At 38.3% G+C, this 25,970-nt stretch overlaps 1 protein-coding gene across 7 annotated transcripts in view; it reads right to left on the reverse strand.

The window, feature by feature from the left end:
• Positions 1 to 4,374: 4,374 nt before the first annotated feature.
• The window catches only part of pcif1 (phosphorylated CTD interacting factor 1), a 120,746-nt gene continuing 99,150 nt past the window's right edge, over positions 4,375 to 25,970 (reverse strand). For 5 of the 7 annotated variants that reach the window (XM_069884706.1, XM_069884707.1, XM_069884710.1 and 2 more), the window contains 3 exons: positions 12,529 to 12,622; positions 6,410 to 6,585; positions 4,375 to 5,909 (listed from right to left, as the gene is read on the reverse strand). In XM_069884706.1, coding sequence (XP_069740807.1) covers positions 5,687 to 5,909; positions 6,410 to 6,585; positions 12,529 to 12,622 — 493 coding nt within the window. In that variant the 3' untranslated portion in view covers positions 4,375 to 5,686. Of the gene's footprint in view, positions 5,910 to 6,409; positions 6,586 to 12,528; positions 12,623 to 25,970 lie in introns of those variants that run through there. The other 2 variants (XM_069884711.1, XR_011340045.1) reach the window with 2 other exon arrangements.

The following is a 25,970-nucleotide window of genomic DNA, read 5'->3' on the forward strand; positions in this document are numbered from 1 at the left end:
CAACATTCCCTAGGATTGAAATCTGTGCAATCCTGTGCAGATTGTCTACCCCAATAAATTGCAGCCCATCAATCACAGACCCTTAGGTGCTTCCAATTGGATGACAAGTCCATACCTCAATGGAAAACCATGGATTCATTGTATACCTTTACTGTTAAATAGCTTTTCCAGTATCCCAATTGTATTGTTTCAATACCAATGCTCAAGGAAATAGTTCACATCTGCCTGCCTGTGTCTACACTTACCCTTTCTTCACTGATCAGTCTCTCTCAGCTCCTTATGCACCATCAAGTCCCTGCCTCATCTGCTCAGCTTGTTCTCTTGTACTAGTGCTGTCTGCACATACTTGGGAATCATTTTGGGTTTGTTATCATTTACAGACACTGTCCTCACTGACATTTGTCTGACCACCAAAATACTCAGCATTCACTAGCCAGAGGGACAAACACTGACTCCTCCTCCACTGTGGAATCAAATACTGGATGATACAAAGCTGGGTGACGTTGTGGATTGGAAGCAGATGCAGAGGAGTTCGTGGGGGATAGAGATGGCAAATAATATATAACCTAGAAAAATGTGGTAGAGAAAGCTGGGGAAGTGGAATTTTTTTTGAAAGGTGAATCATTGAAAGTTACCATGAAGGTGCTGTAATTAGGAAGGCAAACGTTTATTGCTTGTGCATTTTATAACAAGGGTAGAGATGATCTTGCTTCAATTATGTGGGGACCTGGAGGTATGCCAATATGGAATATTGCATATAGTCTTAGATTGATTTATTACTATTGTTAGGTACATTGAAATATAGTGAAAATCTTCTCTTGCATAACATTCATTGACTAAAAGGTCAGTCTCCTTGCCAAAGGAAGGATACACAGCTCGAATATATCACCAATGATCTCAATGACAGTGCATAACCCTAACCCTGCCGAGACAGAATGATCCCAATTACCACTCTACACCAGGATTGATGAGTAGATCATTACCTGGGTCAATGAAGGCTGTGGTTTGCTCCATCTCTATTTCAAAGCACACTTGGTGCACACTTTAGATTTATCATTACACTGGGAATGATCTCATCAGTGCCATATTGGTCTTTTATGTGAGTTGCATGAATACACTTCTTTAAAAAAAACCTGATACTAAACTACAGCAAATTTTGCAACAGGTTGCAGTAACTCATTAGCAATAGAAGCTGTGAATGTTTAATTTCCATCCCACATGGCTTCAGCTAAAGAAGAGAGAGATAAAAGAGAGAGGAGCTATTTCTTAAGGTGCATATTTTGTTTTAGGTATGCAAACAAACTGTTTTCATGCTTGTCATTTTTGAAATTATAGGGATGGGTATGCTATCTTCATAAAATCCCCATATTAGAATCATCTGAATGTTGAAATTAGGAAAGAACTCCATGTATAACCCACAAGATTACAGAGTAAGTTAGTAGATGAGCAAAAGGTTGGAGTTTTGAAGAGTTAAATACTCATTGCATGCATGAAGTCCTAATTTTAAATCTTGGCAAATAATGAGTTAAAGGTAGGAAACTGAACAATGAATACACATTAGAGCAGTTGCAATGCAGCAGAGTGCACAGGAGAATGTCGAAGTCCCTGAGGAACAAAAGGAAAGTTCAAATATCCACTAAGCACCCAGTTTGTGTTCCTGAACTCTTCTTTTGTTCAGCAACTTCAAGTTTTGGGCAGGTTTTAGATTTTATAGAGGAATTTCAGAAGATTTGAAATGTTGGGATGTGTTAGGTAATCAAGACTCATGACATTAGATGGTCAAGAGACGAGAAGGGGTCATGTGGAGGCTTCCAGGACAAGAGATGGGAAAGCCATTAAGAAATGATTTCAATACAAAGCAGAGGATCAAGAAGCAGTTACTGACAGGACCAATATGCTTGATGACAATAGAAATAGTGCACATTTATGGAAAAGGGATAGGATTGGAACAGTAGTCAGTGTGGTTTGATAGTTGAAACACTAACTACACTAAAATATTCAGAATAAAAAGGAAACAATAGAAAAGTAACAGAAGGGAATGAAGAGGGACAAGATATATGTTAAAAAGCTGGGTATGATGAAAGAATGAAAATAGATTAATACATCTGCTGAAGAATGGGAAGGTGGTGCCCTTATTGTGATGTATTCCAGACAAAAAACATTGTATAGTAGATGGGGAGAGGTGAGGGAAGATCAGCTCTGTATAGTGGATGGGGAGAGAAGAGGGGAAATCAGGTCTGTATAGTGGATGGGGAGAGATGAGGGAAAATCAGGTCTGTATAGTGGATGGGGAGAGATGAGGGAAAATCAGATCTGTGTAGTGGATGGGGATATGGGAGGGAAGATCAACTCTGTGGTGGATGGGGAGATGGGAGGGAAGATCAACTCTGTATAGTGGATGGGAGGGAAGATCAACTCTGTATAGTGGATGGGGAGATGGGAGGGAAAATCAGATCTGTGTAGTGGATGGGGAGATGGGAGGGAAGATCAACTCTGTGGTGGATGGGGAGATGGGAGGGAAGATCAACTCTGTATAGTGGATGGGGAGATGGGAGGGAAGATCAACTCTGTGGTGGATGGGGAGATGGGAGGGAAGATCAACTCTGTATAGTGGATGGGGAGATGGGAGGGAAGATCAACTCTGTATAGTGGATGGGGAGATGGGAGGGAAGATCAACTCTGTGGTGGATGGGGAGATGGGAGGGAAGATCAACTCTGTATAGTGGATGGGGAGATGGGAGGGAAGATCAACTCTGTATAGTGGATGGGAGGGAACTCTATATAGTGGATGGAGAGAGGTGAGGGAAAAATCAGTTCTGTATAGTGGATGGGGAGAGATGAGGGAAAATCAGATCTGTATAGTGGATGGGGAGATTGAAGGAAAAATCAGCTCTGTATAGTGGATGGGGAGAGGTGAGGGAATAAAGGTTCTCTGAAAAATTGCACGTTAGTGGAAGATTTAAATTAGTGGTTCTCAACCTTGTTCTTTCCACTCACATACCACTTTAAGTATTCCCTATGTAATAGGTGCTCTGTGATTAGTAAGGGATTGCTTAAGGTGGGATGTGGATGGAAAGAACAAGTTTGAAAACCACTGTTTTAACCGTACCTAATTGACTCGTTATATGCACGGTTTCATGACTCCAAAAGAAATGGGCCCTTGACAATTTTCCTCAAGCAAAATATTTCTGCAACAGTTGGGTCGAGAGCAGTGATTCTCAACCTTCCCTTCCCATTCACATCCCACCTTGAGCAATCCCTTACTAATCACAGAGCACCAATGACATAAGGATTACTTAAAGTGGGATGCAAGTGGAAAGAAAAAGGTTGAGAACCATTGATTTTAACTGTATGGAAAATAGTTACAGTTGAAGAATTTTAAGAGTATCCCACATGTTATACCTAAGATGAGGGATTTTGTTATCAAAATCCTACTCTGTATTTCTCTTTATCATGCATGGTTACTTTAATATAATGCCTTTTCTGAACTTAAATAGTGAAACACAAAAGACTGCAGATGTTGTAATTACAGTAAAAACACAGAAATGCTGAAACATGGCTTAACAGATTTCTTTATGTAAAATTATGTTGAGATCATATGAAAAGAGCTATTGAAGATCGTGGAACCACAATGTGCTAGTGGGGCAACACAGAGCCATGGGTTAGTAGGCCACTACAGAATCACAGGATGACAGGTTACTATGTTGAAGGAGCAAACTTGGGTCCATACCAGATGACAAAACTACACAAGAGTACAGGTCAGACAAAGGGACGATGTGGAGGCCACAGCAGTAAGATAACCTCATGCTGAAATTGTATCTGAAAAGAAGTCAGTTTAAAATGACAGAATGGATGCATGAAATAAAAATGAAAATCCTGGAAAATGTAGCAGAAAATGGAATTTCAAGTCAGTGATATTTCATGGGTTCTAATGAAGTAATTGATCTGAAACTCATCATTCCTCTCTCTACCAATCCCAATTGTAAAGCTAAGTATTTCTAGCATTTGTATTTAATTCAGATTTCCAGCATCTGCAGTATTTCGATTTCAGAATGGATGCATTGTAGGAGGTTTTGCGCTCGATTTCTGAGAATAAACAGTGTCTTTTATCAAAAGGCACAATACTACATATGTTGGAAGTCTAAGATTTGAACAAGATACTGTGAAAAGCACTCAACAGATAGGTAGGAGCCTGGCAAAAAAAGTTAACTTTTCAGGTCTGTGAACCTTCTTTGCACAAAGATTCGCAAGAGGGGTAAAGGGTTGACCACATTCTCCTTGTTTATGTCTAGGTTAAAAAAAAATTCAGCTGTCCCCATGTGTTCTTCTGGCACACGATTAAAAAAAAACAATAATTACAATAACACTCAACTCTTCACTTTGCACAGTTGCTGTTTTTAAAGTTTTGTAGTGGAGAACTGCTTAACCAACCAGATGTTGTGTACTGTTACAATTGTCATACAATACTTCGAATACAGTCTTGCCCAGATCAGCCAGGTCCCCATTCTTGACTGCATGTAAGTTCAGTCAAAAGTGTTTCAAACTGGACAGGAGTCGTGTGAAGCATTACCCAAATACTCAGTGCAGCAGGTCCAAAAGAGTGACTACGCATTATCTAAATGTTATGAGATAACCCCCATTTCTTCACCACTTTGTGGTTTATCTGAACTTTCCAGCAGATATGGCAAAAATGGAGAATTAAAATCTCTGGTGGCCTGGCTGTGCTGGTGTTTGTTGCTGTGATTGAGACAATGCAAGAGCAGCAATATCTTAGTTACTCTGTGACAGGATATCTTGTTAAGCACTTCTAGATGAAGCAACCCTGCACTTAATCCTTCACTGGATGGGCTAGATAAAAATGATGTTGAGCTCTGGTTACTTGAAACTGAGTGTTGACTGGTAGCAAAAAGCTCCTGGTGTTTGGAATCAAAAGTTCTGTATCCATTGCATGCTGCACAATTGTGAAACTATCCAAACTGATTTGGTACTCAATGCGTATCTCCATCAGCTTTATGAGAGAAAGCTGAAGAACCCCATGTTTCCATGATAGGGTTTTTAGCATTAGCTCTTCTCTCCCTGCATGTTTCAACATTCATCCTTAAAAGTACATTATTTTCCCTTAATTCAGTGAAGGATTAAATGTAAAGGACAATGCACACTGGGTGACACACATTTGCACAATCAGTGTGAGGCTGTCTTTGAACAATTCATACTCTACAAAAGTCAACAAGAAGCAACACTTCTTAAAAGGACATCAATCAATTCTTATCCATCAGTTTGTACACTTAAACGTAATTCTCATCAATATAAAGAAATTCCCATACTCAATGGCATTAAAATGGAGAATGTCTACAGCCACTATTTGCAAAGTTTACAAAAATTAGGCAGAATTGCATAATCTCAAAAAAAATAAAAAAGCTGATAAAACTGACACAGTATTCTGTTATGAAATATTTTCATATATATTACACAGACACATTCTGCTTCTCTCTCCTACATACCTTAGTAAAAATAAAAGCAACAAACAAAAACATTAAGAATCCAGAACTGTGGTTCTGCTTAGAAACATACTGTACATATGTACATTTCTTGCTGGTGATGACAATGGTTTTGCAGCCTGTTTCGAGTCAGTCTGTTTAAAACCACACAGAACATTAGCTGTTCTGTGCTCTTTATCAGTTACAGTTCAAAGGTACTCAGTGTTGCTGCTTTGGTCCCGATTCTGTTCCTGGTCTTTTTCACCAGATATCACAGAGGACGACGAGGAAGATGATGACTTTCCTGTTATTTTATACGCTGCCATTAGCTCCTGTATCCGCTCCTGTACAGGCTCCCACTTTGCAAACCCAGCATCATTTTGCAGGAAGATGAGAGCTGTGGAGTGCACAGCTTTGTAATAGATGTCTTCCCTAAAAGTAAACAAAACATGTCATCTTGGAGGCTGCAATGCACAAAAATGCTGGAGACACTGAGCTAAGTAAAGTGCAAAATTAGAAAAAAGAATCCCACTCAATTTTACCTAAGGCTACCCAACACTCATTCTGGCTCTCCCATACTCTCATTGACTTTACCTTGCCCTTAGGATGACTGCTCCCACCCCTTATTACCCCACTTCACCCCCTAGATGGTCCCCACAGTCCACCTGTTCCATGGCCTCAATTAATTACCATCTCCACACTTCAATCTGACCCCAACTGCCTCACACCCACACTTCTTCATCCTGTAACTGCCCTGGCTGCTTTTTCTTAATGATAGCCCCTTTTGTTCTTGTTACTGCCACCTGCCAATCCCTACTCATCATATCTCTCTCTCTCTCTCTCTCTTTTAGTCTTTCCTATCAGATGCAGGTGATAAATAATTTAATTAACCCTTTGCTCAAGCCTTCGACTCTTGATGGTACAAAATTTACTTTTTGCAGATGTGCTGTGCTCCACTTCTGTACTCATGCTCATAGGCTGGGACGAGTATTTGCTGGCGCTTAAACTTGCTCTCCTCCATTCGCACCAAAGCAGGTGTTGGAGGGTTTCTCCATTCAGGGACAAACACAATGAATGAGAGTGGCTCTTTTGAACTGCCCAACAGGTTCTGTATATGAAAGAAATGAACAGGGACGAGTTAATGGTATGTATTAAATGTCTCAGTTTCACAGCTTTTACCACAGGTTAAGCAACAGTGCCTCTCTCAATGGATGATTAACCCTTCAACCTACCTTCTCACCAGACCCATTAATTCTAATAATTTTGATGAACTAATAAGATCAACTCTCTTTCTCTGTGGAAAGAGAAAGAATTAACATTTCAGGTCAAAGACATCATAATTCAAGTCTGACACAAAGAAAATTTGAAATTTTTCCACAGCTTCTGTCCAACTTGATGATTGTTTCCAGCACTTTTTTTTAATTTCAGATTTCTAGCTGCTGAAGATTTTTAAAAAATTCTTCAATTCTGCTTCTCTCTCCACAGAAGCTGCATTAGCTGCTCAGGATTGTTAGCATTTTCTGTATTTATTTTGTAAAGTATGGGATTGGGCTGAATTTCAGATCCACTCCAGATGCATCATCTGTTTTGTTCTCCATATTTATTATTTGGTTCCAGTCACCTTTTTAGTGGGATCTTGCTGATGCAATATTATTTCATAAACACTTTCTTATGCGTACCCAAATTAGCTTTGGTCAATGATGAGTCTTCAGGAAACTTTATGTGGTGATGGCTCTCCTCGTTTCATGACTAAGGAAAAAAAATTCAGTGCCTGTTGCAGTATAATGAATGCTAATCAAAAAACTGGATCTTCTTAAAGATCTGGTCTCCTTAACATAAATCTAAATTACACATCTTTCATATCTTTGTTTATCTCTGGATTCTTTTATTTGTCCAGTTGAAATATCTTATTTCTGAACTTTGAATTGAATTTGCAAATGATCATTTGCAAACTTATCATGAACACATGCTCCCAACTTTCATTTGAGATGGCACATTATTTTAGATTGGTCTTTAATTGATCATTTCATTCTTTGAATTATGCATTTACTAAGATTCACCTCATCTTAATGACCATTTCTTTATCATCACTGTCTTTCTGCCTGTCAAATATGCTCCTCTGAATGCTTGATTTTTCTACCTCAATGTAGACACTCCTAGATCAACAAGGTATTATCTTTCTACAATGGAAGTGGCCTAAATTTATAAGGTGAATGTAAGTAGTCTTGTTCTCATGAACAAACAAAAGAAAATATGTAGCCCTCCAAATTTATTGCAAGTTCAATGTCCCTTTTTATTTCAGAAACACTAAAACCTCCCAAAAAGACTATTAGCTTTAAACAATCTGCAATTCTCTATTTCACCAAGTGCAGCATAGCTTCCTTGGTTGGTGGAGCTATCTACTGCAGCATGAGAGAAAAGATTTTCCATTATTTCCTTTTCCAAGTAAAGTCAAAGTTTGTACAATTATTAGAGAAACGCTTCATGATTACTTTGAAGTCCTTTTCTAAGGAATCCAAGCCACAACCATTAGAGATTTACTCACTGTAATATTTTAGGATATTCCCAGCAAGTCTTTTTACCTGGTTTGACAAGATGAGAAATTCCTCTATGGCTGTTATATATATGTTTGCCTGTGATCTTTTCTGTTATCTTTTACTTTGCCCATAAACTAGAAAAGGTCCCACAAAAACTCGGGCTTCACACATCGCAGCAGGCATTGCATTGGAACCTGACATCTTTCAACAGGGGAAACTGTACAATCTTCATGGTTTTAGGCACTGAGGATTCTTAAGCAAAAAACACTAAATTGGGACTCAGTCGATGATCCATGATCTCAGTTCACAAAAAACCTCTGGTTTAGTAGATTCTTTATAGCTGTCCAAGATTTGAGTTTTGTCATTAGGATATGATTTCTACAGTCAAAAGACCATGCAGCACAATACAGAATTTTTCATAAAGCTTTTCACACACCTCTCAGATTTGTCCGAACCTTGCGGTATTAACTCTAGTGTGAAAGGTGACTCCACTGTGTAAATAAATGGTTTAATTAATTCATGGAGCAACTCCTGCTCCCCATGTTATCTCTATCAACTTTGACTCCTTGCCCCTAAGATCTCTCCAGAAATTAAGTATTAAGCCAACAAGATTTTTGTTAATTTTAATGTTGCCAAATTTAATTTTAATGTGTTGACAGTGACAATATTATTTTCTAAAGTTGACATTCAATTCCAGCTGCTATAAATTTGAGGATTTTTAATCTATATGAGCTTCTTAGCTTTGTGATGTTTAAAACAGAGCTAACCAGAGATCAAGAATGTTAGATGGTAGTTGTGCAAATCACAGCCCTCCTTCTGACTCGTGTGACAGTAACATATTACTAGATATACAGTAGGTCTGAAGAGGAATATGAATGACCTTTAAATTGATTAATGTATGATTTAGTAATAACGGTATGTAGACTATGATATTAGTATATTTCTTTACAGATCTAGAATCTTCTAATACTGGTAAAACCTTTAACAAAAAGATAACATTGGCTCAGTGTAATTTTAATATTTGCAAATTGCACAGTAATTTTGTGGAATATGAGAGTTTTGGCAAATGCTGGCAATATTGTAGCTGCTGTTATTAAAGTAAAAGGATTTTGAAAAGAATGTTGTCTTAATGTTTCCAAGGTAAGTCAAATTTGGTGTCCATGCAAGTTGCCAACAGATCTGAGAATTTAACAGACTTAAAAAATGGAGATAGGATTATAGATACAAGTCCTGTGAGTGTGACACAGACTTTTTTTCCCTTTCCAAAACCATGTTAGATCTGATTACAATCTCTCAAAGCTTCCCTATAATGATGAATACTGTGAGCAATTACAGACTATTTTTTTTTAATGACACAAGCCTGGCATTTGCTCTAAAGGATTTGATTTTGGCAGCATTCTATTTGAGATAAACAATTTATTCAAAAATGTCTAACACTGTCTGATTAAGAGTAACTGGGAAATATTTAAATACAGTATATTTTAATACATGTAGTTAATAAATTTGCTATATTAACTCCAGTGTGAAACATTTGGGTAATTGTATCTCTAACTGGCAGATAGAGTTTTTATTGTATTAATGCAAAAATTAACATGGTTTGGATAAGGAATAAACTCTTAATGTTTCCATGTCAGCTGTCATTTCCCTTAATTCAGTTTTAAAGCATTTCTACTGGTCACCTTTTACATTCTTGACTTTTTCTTTTTATGAGGACTTGGAAGAGGCATCTAGTTAACTTAGTCAACCTCTAACCTCTAACTTCTGGGAGAGCATTTCTGGAGCTCGAGATCTTGCTGTGTAATTGAAATGCAAGAACTAACTGAAAGATTGCACCATGAGCCATCTATTCATGAGGACTGAATCACAGAATAGGGTTTGTTTCACGGTGACACAAGAAACTATGGAAGTTCAAGATTTTATGACGTTGCTAAATTTCCCTGCTTTCAAATATCTTGCAGTCACTATCTCCATATCTTCCACTTTAGTTATAACTCAATGAGATCTCTGTAGTCCCCAATACTAGCATCTTGCACATCCCCAATTTCATTTAGTCCTTCAATATTGGGCATGCTTTCAGCTGCTGAATCTTAAGCTGTATAATTTCCAATGTAAAACTTTATCCCATTAGATAAATTTAAGTTGTTCTTTAAAATCTGCTGCTTTGGCTAAGTTTTTAGTCATCTGGCTGAATTTGTACTTGTGTGGTTCAGTGTTACATTTTATACTGCAGCATTTCTGAAAAGAACCTCCACAAAATTTTCCTAAGGTATTTAGTTACAGGCACAATAACATATGAAGTTGATGTTGAGAGCACTAATTGGAAATAACATCTGAAGAAAGTAATAGCCAACTTCCCCATTTAATGGAAGGGTCAACATTAATATAGTGTCTCATGTCCTCAGGATGACACAAAATAATTCATGTCAAAATAGCAAATTATCTTTAAATTGTAGAATATTGGGTGTGAAAACAGCTACTCTTACAGAGTGGAATAAGCAGTAATTCATCAGCTTCTCTCCACTATCAATAAAGCTGTGATTCTGTTTACAGAACAAGGGCACACTTTTTCAAATGAGAGCTGAGGCTTTCAAAAGGTGATACTTCAGGAAAAGATAGAACAAATGTGGAATTCTCTTCCTTAAAAAGCTGCTGAATAGGTCAACTTCAAGACAGAGATGGATTGATTTTTGATAGGATTAGATAGTTTAATGGGAATTGAGACAAAGAAAAGCTGTGATCTGGTTGCCTGGCAAATAAGATATTGGTCTCCTCTGTTTCTATATTCCTAGTGCCATTTGGTGGTGGGAGAGAAATAATAAACATAAAACAACAAAGAACTTTTATTTCAGTTTTGATTCTTTGAAACACTAATTTTCAAGTTAAGGCAAGGTAATTTAACTTTGAAGTCTGAGGGATATCACTGATGCTCAACCCCTCTACTGTTAATCTCCCAAAGTACTCAACACTGAAAGAGATTTTTCTTTCAGAATCCAGTTTACATCTCAAACATGCAAATCTTGGGGTCTTGGAACTGATCTCCAATAACTTACCCTCAATACACCCCCCTCTCCTCCACCAGTGTATCAGATTCTGGGGCTCTCTAGCATCAGTCATGTCATTAAATGCCAATCATAATTGATCCACAAGAGGTATGACCACTCCATTACAATATGTTACTGATTAGCGCATTCTGTTAGTAGTCATACGCTTCCAAAATGTTATATATACCTAAATGAGGATGCTATTTTTGGATTGTAAAAGTATTAAAATAAGATGTTGTTTGCTGGAGATTGATGCCTCTTTACATTATGTACTTTCTTGATTTCAAAGGAAATGGAACCACCAAAGCAAAATTATGCTAAGGTCAACCATAATTTTAATGAGTGGTACAGCTAATGCAAGTGCTAAATGGTTTTCTCTTGGTTCTACTTCTTGTGTTATTCAGTAGGGAATAGCATAGTCATGCACTTAGGCATACAGAATTCACGAGGAGTAGTGCATAAATGAATACAACACAAGGTTCCAAACCAAGATTACACACTACTAGATCAAGTAAAGTGGTCTCCATCTACTACCAAACTCAAGAAGGGCATCTTTGAAAGTGAAGGTCAAAAAAAGTGTGTCTGGCCTAGGATCATTATTTTAGAATTACAGTTTCTACCTTGGGCATTTCTTTTCAAATAGAAGAATGAATCTATTGCCACACATGGCTGGGGAGGCCAAGTCATTAGGCCTATTTAAGACAGAGGTCGAAAAGTTTCTGTTTAGAAAGGGAATCAAAGGTTACAGGAGGAAGGCAAGAAAAAGGCACAGTAAATTAGCCATGATGAATAGTGGAGTGGACGTGATGGGTCAAATAGCCTAATTCCACTCCTGTATTTTATGGTCTTGTGATTCAGTTTCTGATCCTTACCATTATGTAAAATACAATTAATTGCGGATAAATTATTTCAGCTATTGCTAGTGGCAAAGCTTCAGCCTCTCAAATTGAAAGAATCAGGAAGTGAATATGAGTGTGAAAGATTTTTTTTTCTCTGAGTTTATCTCCTCGTGTAGTGAAAATTGACTCAGTTTATGATTAGCACTCAGATGAAAGAGAAGTGGACAGATTTCAGGAAAATAACCAAAAGACCAGAGGCTTATCCGATTCCTTCAGAGGCACCGTGAGAGTATTTTGGCAGAGTTTCTCAAATGGTAACTGTTTCCATGAGTTCAAATAAAAGTGGAACAATTATAGGAATCTGATAGCCAATTTTCAAAGTTCATAATATTGCACAATAAAACTTGATCAAAGGTAAGATTTAGTAAAAGGTAGAGAAATATTCTCCTCATAATCTAGCCCCAACATAGAATTTAATAATTTTGCCCAATGATGTTAGCAGATCAGTGGCCTTACATCTCCTCATTGAAGTTCTTGATGCTTGAAGCAAAATACTTTAATTGAGAGTCAATAGAGCCCTTTGTCCTAGAGTTGGTCTACTTTGACAATGCAAGCTAACACCTTGGACCCTCACCTCCATATGTGTGACCATACTGTCCATCAGCTCTTCACCAAACGGAGGATTTGCTTCAAAGGAGCCGCTGACTGGTGAGAAAGTCAAGAATGAGCTGTAAAGGAGAAAACAAGTAGCAACTTTCACACAGTTCAGCGTCAGCTCTACAGACAGGTGTATACAAAAAGGGACAACACATAGACTCTCTTTCTTCACACTGTGGTACAATTATTTACCTACAGCAAAATCCAACTTACATCCTCGTTGAATGAAGTGATCAAACACTTCTGACACAAGACCAAAAAAATTAAGCCTCAGCCAAAATATAAAGCTAGGAACATGGCCCTAACCCACCACCATCTGAAGGAATTGCGCCTCACATAGACAGTGAAGAAATCTCATCTAAGTTCTCAGAAAGCATAAACCAAAAATAAAACTGGCCATCATTCCAATTCCAAACACATTGAATTGACTCTCACCTGACTGTTTCTGCACATCAGACTGGGATTCCCACATTTTCTCAGTATAAATCTCCAATTGCTGCAAAATAAACCTTGTACATTATCTGTACAAGTATCTTCTCCAATGTGTTAATCCTCCCTCCAAAGTAGTCATCTCTTAATTTGAGTGTTAATTTCCTTTCTTCTGAGAATAGAACCTCTCATTAGTTTAAACCTCCACTGTGTATAAGCAACTAATTTCTGCCATACACATATCATTCCTTCTATTTGTATAAATGCAACTCTTTTAAATAAAAACATTTACATCATCCTTTCTTTGAGGAAAGCTGTCTCATCTGACCAATTTTCTTCTCTGAGCAAAATCCTTTCCTACTCTTCATGTACATCCCCTCTCCACTACATTTGCATCCTCTCTTATCTGGGCATCTCCTGGACCATTAATTCTCATTTGTCACTGCATTAATCACCTCACTGATTTTAAATCCTTACTCTTCTGAGCACAAATCCTTTCACTCCAAGACTGAATTATCTACTGAATATAACTATGAAGCCTGATTCCTCAGTGTATAATGCCTAACCTTTGAGTGTAAACCATCTCCATAATTTATTTGAAAAATTCTTGCTTCTGCCCCTTTGTGTAAAACTTTGAGTACAAATCATCTCATGCAATAAATGGTTAAGGCAAAATGGAGATCTCTTGTCTTTTCTAGTTTTTTGCAAAAGCAATACCCACTAATTTTACTCTTCCAGCCTTTTCCAATCACCACTCAAATCATTTTCAGCATTTATCCATTCTCCACTTAATGGAATAATTGAAACTGCCCACACTCCTGTCCAAAGTGCATTTCATTTGCTTCAAGTTACTTTTGATTTTTTGCCACTCAATTTCAATGCCTAGTAGTCTTTAATCCCTCCACAAATGAAACAGTTTTTACTGTCTACATGATTTTAAATACACCTATCAGGTTTCCTTGCAATCTCAATAAAACTGACTGATTTTTTTACAAAATTTCCAGACCAGAAACATTGACTGTTTCACTTTCACAAATGATGGGTGATCTGCTGAGCTTTCTTGGATTTTGTATTTATATTTCAGATCTTCAGCATCTACAGGTGGTTTGATTTTCACTCCTTACAAATCTCCTGTTTCAAGAACAACCCAAATTTCTCCAGTGCATCCACACAATTGATGTTGTTCACTGCTGGAATTATTTTAGTAAATCTTCTGCACCATACCTAAAGCCTTTACAACATTACTAAAATGTAGCATGCAGAACTGGACACAATAGTTCACTCATAGCCAACATGGGCCAAGGAAGCAGTGGAGGTTACCTCATTAAATGTATTTAAAACACACATAGATTTTTGAATCAAGGATTATGGGGAACAGGTGGGGAAGTGGAACCGGGCCCACCACAGGCAGATCAGCCATGATTTTACTGAACAGTGGAGCAGGCTTAACAGGACAGATGGCCGATTCCTGCTCCTATTACTTATGTTCTTATGCACTCAATGTCTCTATTTAAAAAGTGATGATCCTAAATGTCTTTAAAACATTTTCTCAACCTCCCCTGCCACGATCAACAAATTATTCACAAATATCCTGAGTCTTCGCTGCTCCTGTATACCTTTTAGAATTGTGGCACCTAATTTATATTGCCTCTTCTTGTTCTTCCTACCAAATTGCAACACTCTGCTTTGAAGATTAACCACTTCTCTTCCAAAACCCTACTCAGTAAGTATAAAATCAATTATTTTACAACAAAAACTCTCTTCTCTGAGAAAAAATGGCTCGTATCAACAAAACCCTCCCTCCACTGGGCATAAATTCATTCTGCTCGACTCACAAAACCCTCTCTTCTCGGCGCAAATATACTGTGCTCTGAGTTTAAACCTGTCCTCTTCTGGGTTCAATACCTTTTATTTTCATATAAAGCCTATCTCTTTAAATATGGAGTTCGATTCTTCGAGGTAGAAATCCACCAAACTTTGATCATAAATTATATCTTAGCAAAATTCCTCCTCTTTCTCCATTATGTTCCACTCTTGAGCAAGAACTCACTCCTATATATAAATACCCTCTCATCTGAGTAAAGACCCTTTTCATCTAAGCACAAATTCTCTCACCTAAATGCAAGTCCTCTTTTGTTTGACTCATTGTCTACTGACTCGACTTTTTGTTCTTCATCCACTATTTTTTCATATATATCCATTAACATCTTTATTCCATAGGTTGTGGCGGCTTGCCCATGCAACAGGCGAACCGGCTCATGGAGTTGCGGGCAAATATGCGACAGATCTGACTGTGAGAGCTCCGGGTGCGGGGCAAGCCCACAGCTTGGCAGCTGACGTCATAAAGGACCCAGGAGTCACAAGCATCATCGGGTTCCGAGGGATTTAAGCACGCGCAAGGTTCTATTAAAGGCAGTTGGTTCAATTCTTTTTCGACTCTGAGTGATTCTTTCATTCACCGAGTGCCTAGTGTGACTACATTGGTGACCCCGATGGTCCAAATGGCAATCGGACCCAACGGTTACTGACTCAAGCACGCAGAATGGAATTTCACCGAAACTGTCGACTTTATGGACCTCAGAGCCGTAGGTCTGGTTTGAACAGGCTGAAGCCCAATTCCAGATCAGGCAAATTGTCTCTGATGCCACAAAGTACTACTATGTGGTCGGTTCGTTCAACCAGGAAACAGCAGGCTGCATCATCAACTTCCTACACCTGCCACCGGCTGTGGACGGGTACGAAACAATCAAGGCACTGCTGATCCATACTTTTGGCCTCTCCCACTGTGAGCACACAAACCAGTTGATCCACATTTAGGGCTAAGTGACCACGCACCATCGGCCTTAATGAATGAGATACTGGCACTAGCAGATGGACATAAACCATGTTTACTGTTCCAACAAGTCTTTCTCGAGCAGATGCCAGAAGATATCCACCTCTCTTCATTGACGACAATTATTTCAGTGACCCACGTAAAGTAGCGGCCTGTGCAGATTCTCTATGGCACACCAAGCAGCACGGCGGAGCCTCCACTGACCAAGTTGCTGTGTCACGCCCTAAAGCTTGGGCTTTCCCCATGCCACCAATAAAACCAGTGACACCTGCAGCAGGGAGCAACCCCAGTTCGGAATGCTGGTGTTTAAACCACCAGAAGTAGAATTCAGAAGCCCACTGTTGCTGCCCACCCTGTTCTTTTCTGGGAAACGCCACGGCCAACCGTCGTTAATGGCTACAGTGCCTGGCCACTGTGATAGCCTCCTTTACTTATGGGACTGATGCTCTGGGCGAAAGTTCTTCATATACACAGGAGCAGAGGTTAGCATCTTGCCCACCTCGAGCCACAACACCCATGCTGGGAAGTCAGGACCGGTGCTCACCACTGCCAACAACATAAGTATTTGCATATACGGCACGGCAACCATCCCACTCCGGTTCGGTTCCAGCTGTTTCATCTGGTTGTTTATGCTGACAGCAGTATGCAGCCTTTTTTGGGTGCAGATTTCCTCCGGTGCAGTGCCTCCTGGTGCACCTCAAGGGACGATGCCTAGTGAATGCCAAGCCTTTCCAGACCTTCTCGCTTGGCAAAGCCAAGTTACTCAGCTGAACTCTGTGACTTTGTCAGGGAACAAATTTGCCAGGCACCCAAAAGGACTAAAGAGGTGCTGGCCGTGGACTCCGCACCTCCTAACACCGATTCTATTGGGGGGGGGGGGGGGTGTTATGTGGTGGTTTACCCATGCAATAGGAGAGCTGGCTCACGGAATCATGGGCACGTCTGTGGCAGATCTGACTGTGAGAACTCTGGATGCGGGGCAAGCCCACAGCCTGGTGACTGACGTCATAAAGGTCCCAGGAGTCACAAGTGTCAAAGGGTTCCGAGGGATTTAAACACCCAAGAGAGTTCTAGTCTGCCGCGATCTCTAAGGAGACAAGAGATGGAAGAAAAGAGCCGTGCTCCAAGAAGGAATGGTTGTAATGGTGACTCGGTAGTTGGAGTTGATTAAAAAAAGAGTTGTCCTTTTTTTTTTCTAATGTTTTTTTTTAAAAAAAAGGAATATTAAATAATGATGATGTTAGTTTAAGATGAAGTGAGAGTTGGGGGAGAGAACTGGATAGGCACTATTTCCTGAAAGTCATCTGCTACTTGTGAGTTATCTCACACCCATTTTTTTTGGGAGTTACTGCATTGCGCAGTTTAGACGGGAGAGGGTATTTTTAACCTCCTACCCGTTTTTTTCCCTTTTTTTTGTATTATTAGATTAAAGAGTGAAGGGGTTTTTTTGTTTAAATATAAAAAAAGCATAAGAAAGTATTTGATTGTTTAAAAAACTAAAAATTGATGTGGTTTTTTTTGTAAAGTTTATTCAGTAGATAAGGAATATTTGAAATTTAAATGTGAATGGGATGGATAAGTTTTTTTTAATATTTTTTCTTTAACTTTAAGGTGAAAGGAGTGGTAATTCTGGTGTATATTATTTTGCTATTTTAGTTATAGAACGAAGGGAATAATGGTGAAAGTTATAAATTGAATTGTACAATTCTTAATGAGGCTTGAATTTTGTTTGTGGTTTATGCTCCATTTGTTGAAGATATAGATTTCGTTGTAGATGTGTTTTTATTATTTGGATATCTGAATTTTAACGTAATGATTAGGGATATTTAAATGTGGTATTGGAGCTTTTATTGGATAACTATTCAAGAGTAAAAGGGAAAAATGGTGGAAGAGTACTAAAATTGAATTGTACAATGCTTAATGAGGTTTGAATTTTGTTTTAAGATGGTGGTTTATGTGACTAATATGATGATAGATGTGAAGTTAGTTGATATTTGGTGAATGTTTATCTCTATAGAGAAAGTTTTTTTTTCATGCTACAATTTTTTTTTAAGAATTGATTATTGTTTAAGAATTTTTGATAGATAATGTTACTAACTTTACTCATTTTTTATATCAATTAACCCCATTTGTGAAATATATGCATTTAAGTTTGATTTAAATATGTTTTTTTTAAGTCTGATATTTTAGTATTAATTACTTTTCTTTTTGTTAGTATTTTAATCGGTTATGTTTTTGTTGTTTTTTTTTGTAAGTGGGTTTTTTTTCTCACATATATTATTAACTTGATTAATTCTTCACTCTTTATTTTGGGGGGGAAGGGGGAGTTGGACTAATTTGAGTTGGGTTATTAATGTGTAATAATTATTGGGGAGGGTATAGTTTATTTAGATTATGGATACTGTATTGTAATTTTTTTTTAAATGTAATCCTATATGTTATTCATGTTATAAAATTTTAAATAAAGTTTAAGTCAGTTCAACTCATTTTTGACTCTGCGTAGTTCTGCATGCTTAGTGCGACTACAAGGTCTCACTTTCACTAGTCTTTCATGTGAGACTATCAAGTACCTGAAAATGCATAAAAATATCAAATGCATTTCCTTGATCAACAAAGTTGCCACAGTTAGTGTGATCCGGTGCTGTCTGTAAGGAGTTAGTACATTCTCACCGTGGCCTGCATGGGTTTTCCTTATGTGCTCTGGTTTCCTCCTACCCTCCAAAAAATGTTGGGAGTTTGTAGATTAAGTGAGTTGAATTGGGTGGCACACGTTTCAGTGGCCGGAATCAACTTCTACTGGGATGTAAATAAAACTTTTAAATGGTCTGTTACATCAAAAAATTAACTTACCTTAGTCAAATAATATTTACCTTTAACAAATCCAGCTGGCTCTTTTATTAACCCAATATTCTCTCAATTCCTATCAATGTTTTCCCTGATAATTGTTCATGAAATATTCTGAACAAGGTGGGACATGTGGAAGATGCTGGCAAGCCTTTCCACAATCTCCAGCCCTACTTCCATTTAGTCATTAATTTTATGCACAGCCTTTTAAATACATTTTCCTTATTAATTTTTATCCACTATTCATTCTACCACTTTTAAAAATGAGATTATTTTTTGTTTCTTCATTTTCTTTGTCATCCAAGATGCTCTGACTTTACCACTTATGAGAATCACCCTACAAGGGTAAGTCAGAGCATATACCTTGCTCCTTAAGATATTTCCCATTGTTTGGTTAGTCTTACCTGTCAGTCATAGGTATCATTTTACCCTGACCAAATCCACTCTCATCTACTGAAGTTGGCCCTTTGCTGGCTTTTTGCAAAAGCATTAGTCAACCCCATTTCTATCCCTTCCCAAATTTTCTTCCCTCAACTATCTGATCATCTTTTAAGGCACTGCATGCAGCGCACCTTCAGATCATGATTGCATGTTTCCTCCTAATCACTAAAAACTGTGTCTTCTGGTTCTCAAACCTTACAGGTTTTTTAAACAGTTTTTCAGCATTTGTTTTGAATTATGATTTTAAACATTCTCAAGCGGTATTTTTTTTTTGCTTCTAAGAGAACAATCTGTTTGTCTAAAGTATCTGTGCAATTGAAGCCCTTCATCCCTGGAACCATTCAACTAAATGTTCCCTCCATCTTTTGCAGAGCTGTTACTTCTAAATCTGGACCAGAATTAGAAATAAATGCTGGTTGCTAAATCATTGCTAATACAAGTTAACATATTCTTTTTGCCTTTGCATTCCGTTTCGATTCATAGAGTTCAGTAATCTGCACGCTTTAAAAAAAAAATTTTCTTAACTTTCCTGCCACCTCCGAAAATTTATACACATATTTTAGAACCAAATCCATTATACGTATTTTGTATTTCTTTCTACCCTGAATGGAACTTCAATTGACAGGTGTCCATCCATCCATTCCAATAGCGTGTTTACATTCCTTGAAGTCCCTCATTGCATTCATCCTTATCTAAGTTCTTCCTCTTCTTCTTAAGACAGAAAATGCTATAAATAAAATGTGATTAGCCCTGGAGCTTTTTCCCAAAGAATGCAGTATTTAGTTTGATATATAATTTAACCCCACTACCAGTAGGTCACAATGGAATGAGTTAAGTTGGAATGAAGGCCAATTTTTAAGCGAACAGTCAAGATCAGTGTATTTCAAGGAAAAGAAACATATAAAATGCAAGCTCATCTTTCTAAATAAAATTTTTAAAAGTTAACATTAAATTCGTCTTAAATTTAGACATACAGCACAGTAACAGGCCATTTTGGCCCGCAAGGCCATGCTGCCCAATTACACTCAATTAGCCTACATCCCGGTACGTTTTGAATGGTAGGAGGAAACCAGAGCCACTGGGAAAACCCACGCAGACCTGGGGAGAATGTATAAACTCCTTACAGACAGTGCAGGTTTCAAATCCCGGTCCCGCTTGCTTGCGCTGTAACAGTGCTGCACTAACTATGTTTTCATTCTATCTTGTTTATGTAAATTCTCTAAGAAAGTGAGTGCAGGCATGTGGTTCACGATAAATGTTTGTAGCAGGTTGAAAGTTTCATTCCCATGAAGTCAAAGCTGATCCATACTGCTTAGCGAGTAAAAGACTCTTCTGTAAACATTTGATTTCTGTACATACTTTTTCGTCTGTAACTAAGCAGTGTGTGGAAAGGTGTTCTCAGTCTGCCATCAATCTACATGTGTCCACATTGCAGAGAAAGATAACAGCTAACTGTAGGCAATAATAGCCAGAGAGGAGGCTGCTTTCTAACTGTAGGCAATAATAGCCAGAGAGGAGGCTGCTTTCTAACTGTAGACAATAATAGCCAGAGGGGAGGCTGCTTTCTAACTATAGGCAATAATAGCCAGCGGGGAGGCTGCTTTCTAACTATAGGCAATAATAGCCAGCGAGGAGGCTGCTTTCTAACTATAGGCAATAATAGCCAGAGAGGAGGCTGCTTTCTAACTGTAGGCAATAATAGCCAGAGGGGAGGCTGCCTTCTAACTATAAGCAATAATAGCCAGAGGGGAGGCTGCTTTCTAACTGTAGACAATAATAGCCAGAGGGGAGGCTGCTTTCTAACTATAGGCAATAATAGCCAGAGGGGAGGCTGCTTTCTAACTGTAGGCAATAATAGCCAGAGAGGAGGCTGCTTTCTAACTATAGGCAATAATAGCCAGAGGGGAGGCTGCTTTCTAACTGTAGGCAATAATAGCCAGAGGGGAGGCTGCTTTCTAACTATAGGCAATAATAGCCAGAGAGGAGGCTGCTTTCTAACTGTAGGCAATAATAGCCAGCGGGGAGGCTGCTTTCTAACTGTAGGCAATAATAGCCAGAGGGGAGGCTGCTTTCTAACTATAGGCAATAATAGCCAGAGAGGAGGCTGCTTTCTAACTATAGGCAATAATAGCCAGCGGGGAGGCTGCTTTCTAACTATAGGCAATAATAGCCAGAGAGGAGGCTGCTTTCTAACTGTAGGCAATAATAGCCAGAGGGGAGGCTGCTTTCTAACTATAGGCAATAATAGCCAGAGGGGAGGCTGCTTTCTAACTATAGGCAATAATAGCCAGAGAGGAGGCTGCTTTCTAACTGTAGGCAATAATAGCCAGAGAGGAGGCTGCTTTCTAACTGTAGACAATAATAGCCAGAGGGGAGGCTGCTTTCTAACTATAGGCAATAATAGCCAGAGAGGAGGCTGCTTTCTAACTGTAGGCAATAATAGCCAGAGAGGAGGCTGCTTTCTAACTGTAGGCAATAATAGCCAGAGAGGAGGCTGCTTTCTAACTGTAGGCAATAATAGCCAGAGAGGAGGCTACTTTCTAACTGTAGGCAATAATAGCCAGAGAGGAGGCTGCTTTCTAACTGTAGGCAATAATAGCCAGAGAGGAGGCTGCTTTCTAACTGTAGGCAATAATAGCCAGAGAGGAGGCTGCTTTCTAACTATAGGCAATAATAGCCTGAGAGGAGGCTGCTTTCTAACTGTAGGCAATAATAACCTGATAGTCTTATCCCTGAGGATAACCCGGAGGTTAGAACCATCAAGTTTTAAGTGCCACTTAAAGACCAGTGAGGAATGACATGATGTGTATCAGTTTAAGTGTGATGACAGGAAAGAGTGATGATAATGGCTAATGGTGAAAGTCCTCAAGTGTCATGAGAGAGGAATAGTATTACTTAGGGTTACTACTATCCTGTTATCTGTGCAAGAAGTTTAATGGCATAGTGATGCTTTTCAATCGGAAAAACTAACAATTTCCTGCTTGAACTACTGATAGCTTTAAAAATTCCAACCTTTATTTCAGATTCCCACTTCAAACAGCACTTCTGCTTTCCATTCAATCTTCTTATTGCCTTGACAGAAGATTGTCTTAATTCTTGAGGTTTAGCAGTAATACTAAGAATTTTAATAGATTAAAACTACCATATATTGTAATCTGAGCATATTTATTTTATATTGCCTATATGAGATACCAAACTATGTTGTATCAAGTGAAAAAGGTTAATAGTGATTCATATTTTGTAACTGTTCAGAATTGGATTGTATTCACCATAATAGGCAATATTCAAACTTAAATAAAGGACTGCAATACCATATTCAGTTTTTTATCTGCTTGGTTGTTCTTCACACATTATTAGATGCCCAAATACTGTTAACCAATTTAGATCGATCAGATTATGTGGTAACCTATAAGAAATTGCCAGATCGATCAGTTTATGATCTGATTATGTGGTAAATTGCCAGATCGATCAGATTATGTGGTAAATTGCCAGATCGATCAGATTATGTGGTAACCTGTGAGAAATTGCCAGATCGATCAGATTATGTGGTAGCCTGTAAGAAATTGCCAGATCGATCAGATTATGTGGTAACCTGTAAGAAATTGCCAGATCGATCAGATTATGTGGTAACCTGTAAGAAATTGCCAGATCGATCAGATTATGTGGTAGCCTGTAAGAAATTGCCAGATCGATCAGATTATGTGGTAACCTGTAAGAAATTGCCAGATTGATCAGATTAGGTGGTAGCCTGTAAGAAATTGCCAGATCGATCAGATTATGTGGTAGCCTGTGAGAAATTGCCAGATCGATCAGATTATGTGGTAACCTGTGAGAAATTGCCAGATCGATCAGATTATGTGGTAACCTGTGAGAAATTGCCAGTGCAGCATCAGGTTTATTTGAAGTATTCTGCAGAATTATATATGCAGTCATTCTACAAAATGGGATGGTGTGAATGTCACAATAGCTTTGGCATTGATTTAAGTTTAGCAATAACATTTCCTGGTCTTTTTTGGATATATCTTACTTGTTATCCCAAAAGAATTCATGAAAATATTGGAAATAAGTTTTGAGATAGTGAGTTGAAATACTCACAATGAATCAGGTTTATTGTCATGAACGAGTCATGAAATTTGTTCTTTTGTGGCAGTAGTATTGTGAAGAACAAGGTTCAAAATGAATAGAATTTACAATTTTGTAAATACAAGATTTAAAAACAATAAATACTTGTGCAAAAAAAGAGAAAAAGTGAGGTAGTGTCCATAAGTTCATTATCCATTCAGAAATCTGATGGGGGAGGACAAGAAGTTGTTTTTGTAACGCAGAGTGTGTCTTCAACCTCCTGTACCTTGTTCCTGATGGTAGCAGTGAGAAAAGAGCATGGCCTGGGTGAGGATCCTTGATGATAGAAGCTGCCTTCTTGTGGCAGCTTAAATGTAGGATAATAGTTCTTGATCCTTGCACTCTGTGTTAACAGACTGCCAATATTTGCCATCACAATTAGTATGATGTAACTTTTGAGTCCTAATAATTATTCAGAGCCACATTCATCTGCTCACATTATTCCTCTCCCCCAATCAAGGAACTGCTTAGATTCTTACTATGCTACTTTTTTTCCTGTTCTTCAAAATTTAGATGTTAGATGGTGTTGTCGTCATCAATTGAAATATAACGTCATCAATTGAAATATAATGTCATCAATTGAAATATAACTGCAATCCATATTATCACTGGATTCTAATTTTTTTCTGTCTCCTTGTAGCTTTCCCAATCGTAGATAGGTCTGCTTTCACAAATATCAAAAAGCATGGTTAACTCATCATGAGTCAGTGTGTCAATTTCCATCGGAACAGGGACATATCTCACTAATATGGCCAGCTGCAACAAAATTGCAGGCGTCAAGCCAACAACTCTGATTCACACATTCATAATCCCACATAATCTTGTGCTTTCTTAATACCTTCAGGTAACTTAAGTCCCTCACCCCCTTTATCTGACATACACTTGTGAGGAAGGTACAACAGTGACTGCACTTCCTGAGAAGAATGAAGTGGGCAAGGCTACCGGCCCCCATTATGTCAAACTTCACAGGAGTTCTATCGAGAGTGTCCTGGCTGGCTGCATCTCAGTGTGGTATGGTTACTGCAGAGAAATGGATCAGTGGTCAATCCACAGGACCATAAGAGTGGCAGAGAGGATCACTAGAGTTTTCCTCCCTTCCATCAATGTGATCTACCAGGATCATTGTCTGAAGAGTGTGTGCAAAATCATTGAGGATCCCTTCCACCCCACACACAGCATCTATCAGCTGATCCCATTGGGAAAGAGATACAGGGGTATCAGAGACAGCTCCACAAGGCTGGGAAGCAGCTTCTTCCCACGGGCAGTGAGAATGCTGAACAACCAAAGGAACTCCCCACATTAATTATCGGAGACTCTCATACTCAAGAAACAATATTTATTTATTTGTATATGTGAACATTTGTCCTGCATATGTATTGTCTGTATGCGTGTTATGTCTGGCTACGTGTCTGCATGTTTTGCACCGAGGACCGGGTAACACTGTTTTGTGGGGTTATACTTGTGCAATCAAATGACAATAAACGACTAGATTTCCTCTGCAATTTCTCCACAAGCCTTGATGTAATTTCTTAACAATAAGATAGAATACTTTCTAAAAATTATGACTAATTAGCAAATTATAAAGATTTATGATCATTTTCATGTCTTTCTAGGATTCGGGTCAAGATATTCCATGCTTTAAAAAAGCATCAGCTTTATCAATTTGTTCTGTATATTCCAGCGATTTCTATACATAGCAATTCCTGAGTAACTTTCTCCTTTAGGCTTTCAGTTTGTTTGGCTGCTGACACATAGAATTCTCCCAAGTGTCATGGATGTGGGATAACCTCGATAGACCCGCTGGTCCTTTCCAACATTACAATTTTCTATGTAGGCTCTCCATTCTGGAAATCCAATTATAATTCTATTGACATGACTACATTCAAGTAATGATCTTGATATTAGCAAAACTTTGCATCAGAACACTTCGTGTTGATATTAGATACTGATGGTAAATTGATATTATTCATGCTTGATAATGATCATAAATAAGTAACAGTTCATAGGATGTGGATATTACTGGCAGTGGTAGCATGTTCTTACTATATCCCCCTAATTCAATATGGTAAACAGAGTGGCTTTCTTGACCATAACAGATGGCAGTTAAGAATTAATCATGATATGGAGGACCTCGTGTCATGTGGATGGAACATTTCCTACCCTACCATACATTTATGAACTTAGTAGGTTTTGATTTTTTTAAATTCCAGATTCATTTGACTGCGTTAAGTTAAAACCACGGTTCAAACCATGTCTTCGGATCTTTTACCCAGGACTTTGAATTCTAGTAACATAAGCAAGCCTCTGAACCCCATTCCAATACATAACTGATGGTACATCATGTGTTGATGTCAGTGCATTAGGAATCAGAGGTACAAGTGTTCTTGCAATCTATAAATTTGGTATTGATATCAGTACATCTGCTTTAGGTGCAACAGATATTGAAAACAGGTACTGATAATGACATTTGTGTCTTTGCAGTGAAGATTTTATGAGATTTAATTCTGTGCAAAGCAGCAGATGAATTAGAAATGTGTGAAGATAAAGCGAAATTGAGGAATGCTGGATGTTCATTGAATAAGGTAATTCCACAAGCAGAACAATAATAATAAACATGATCTTATAGTTAGCTCAAGGATTATTTGTGAATGTCTGGATACAGACTCCACCACAGTGAACTCATGAAATCTTATACTAACTAAATGAGTTGATGAAAGTGGCTAAGCATCAGTCAACAAGCCTCAAATCTG

This window comes from Narcine bancroftii, chromosome 6, assembly GCF_036971445.1.
Source record: "Narcine bancroftii isolate sNarBan1 chromosome 6, sNarBan1.hap1, whole genome shotgun sequence".
Taxonomy (NCBI): Eukaryota; Metazoa; Chordata; class Chondrichthyes; order Torpediniformes; family Narcinidae; genus Narcine; species Narcine bancroftii.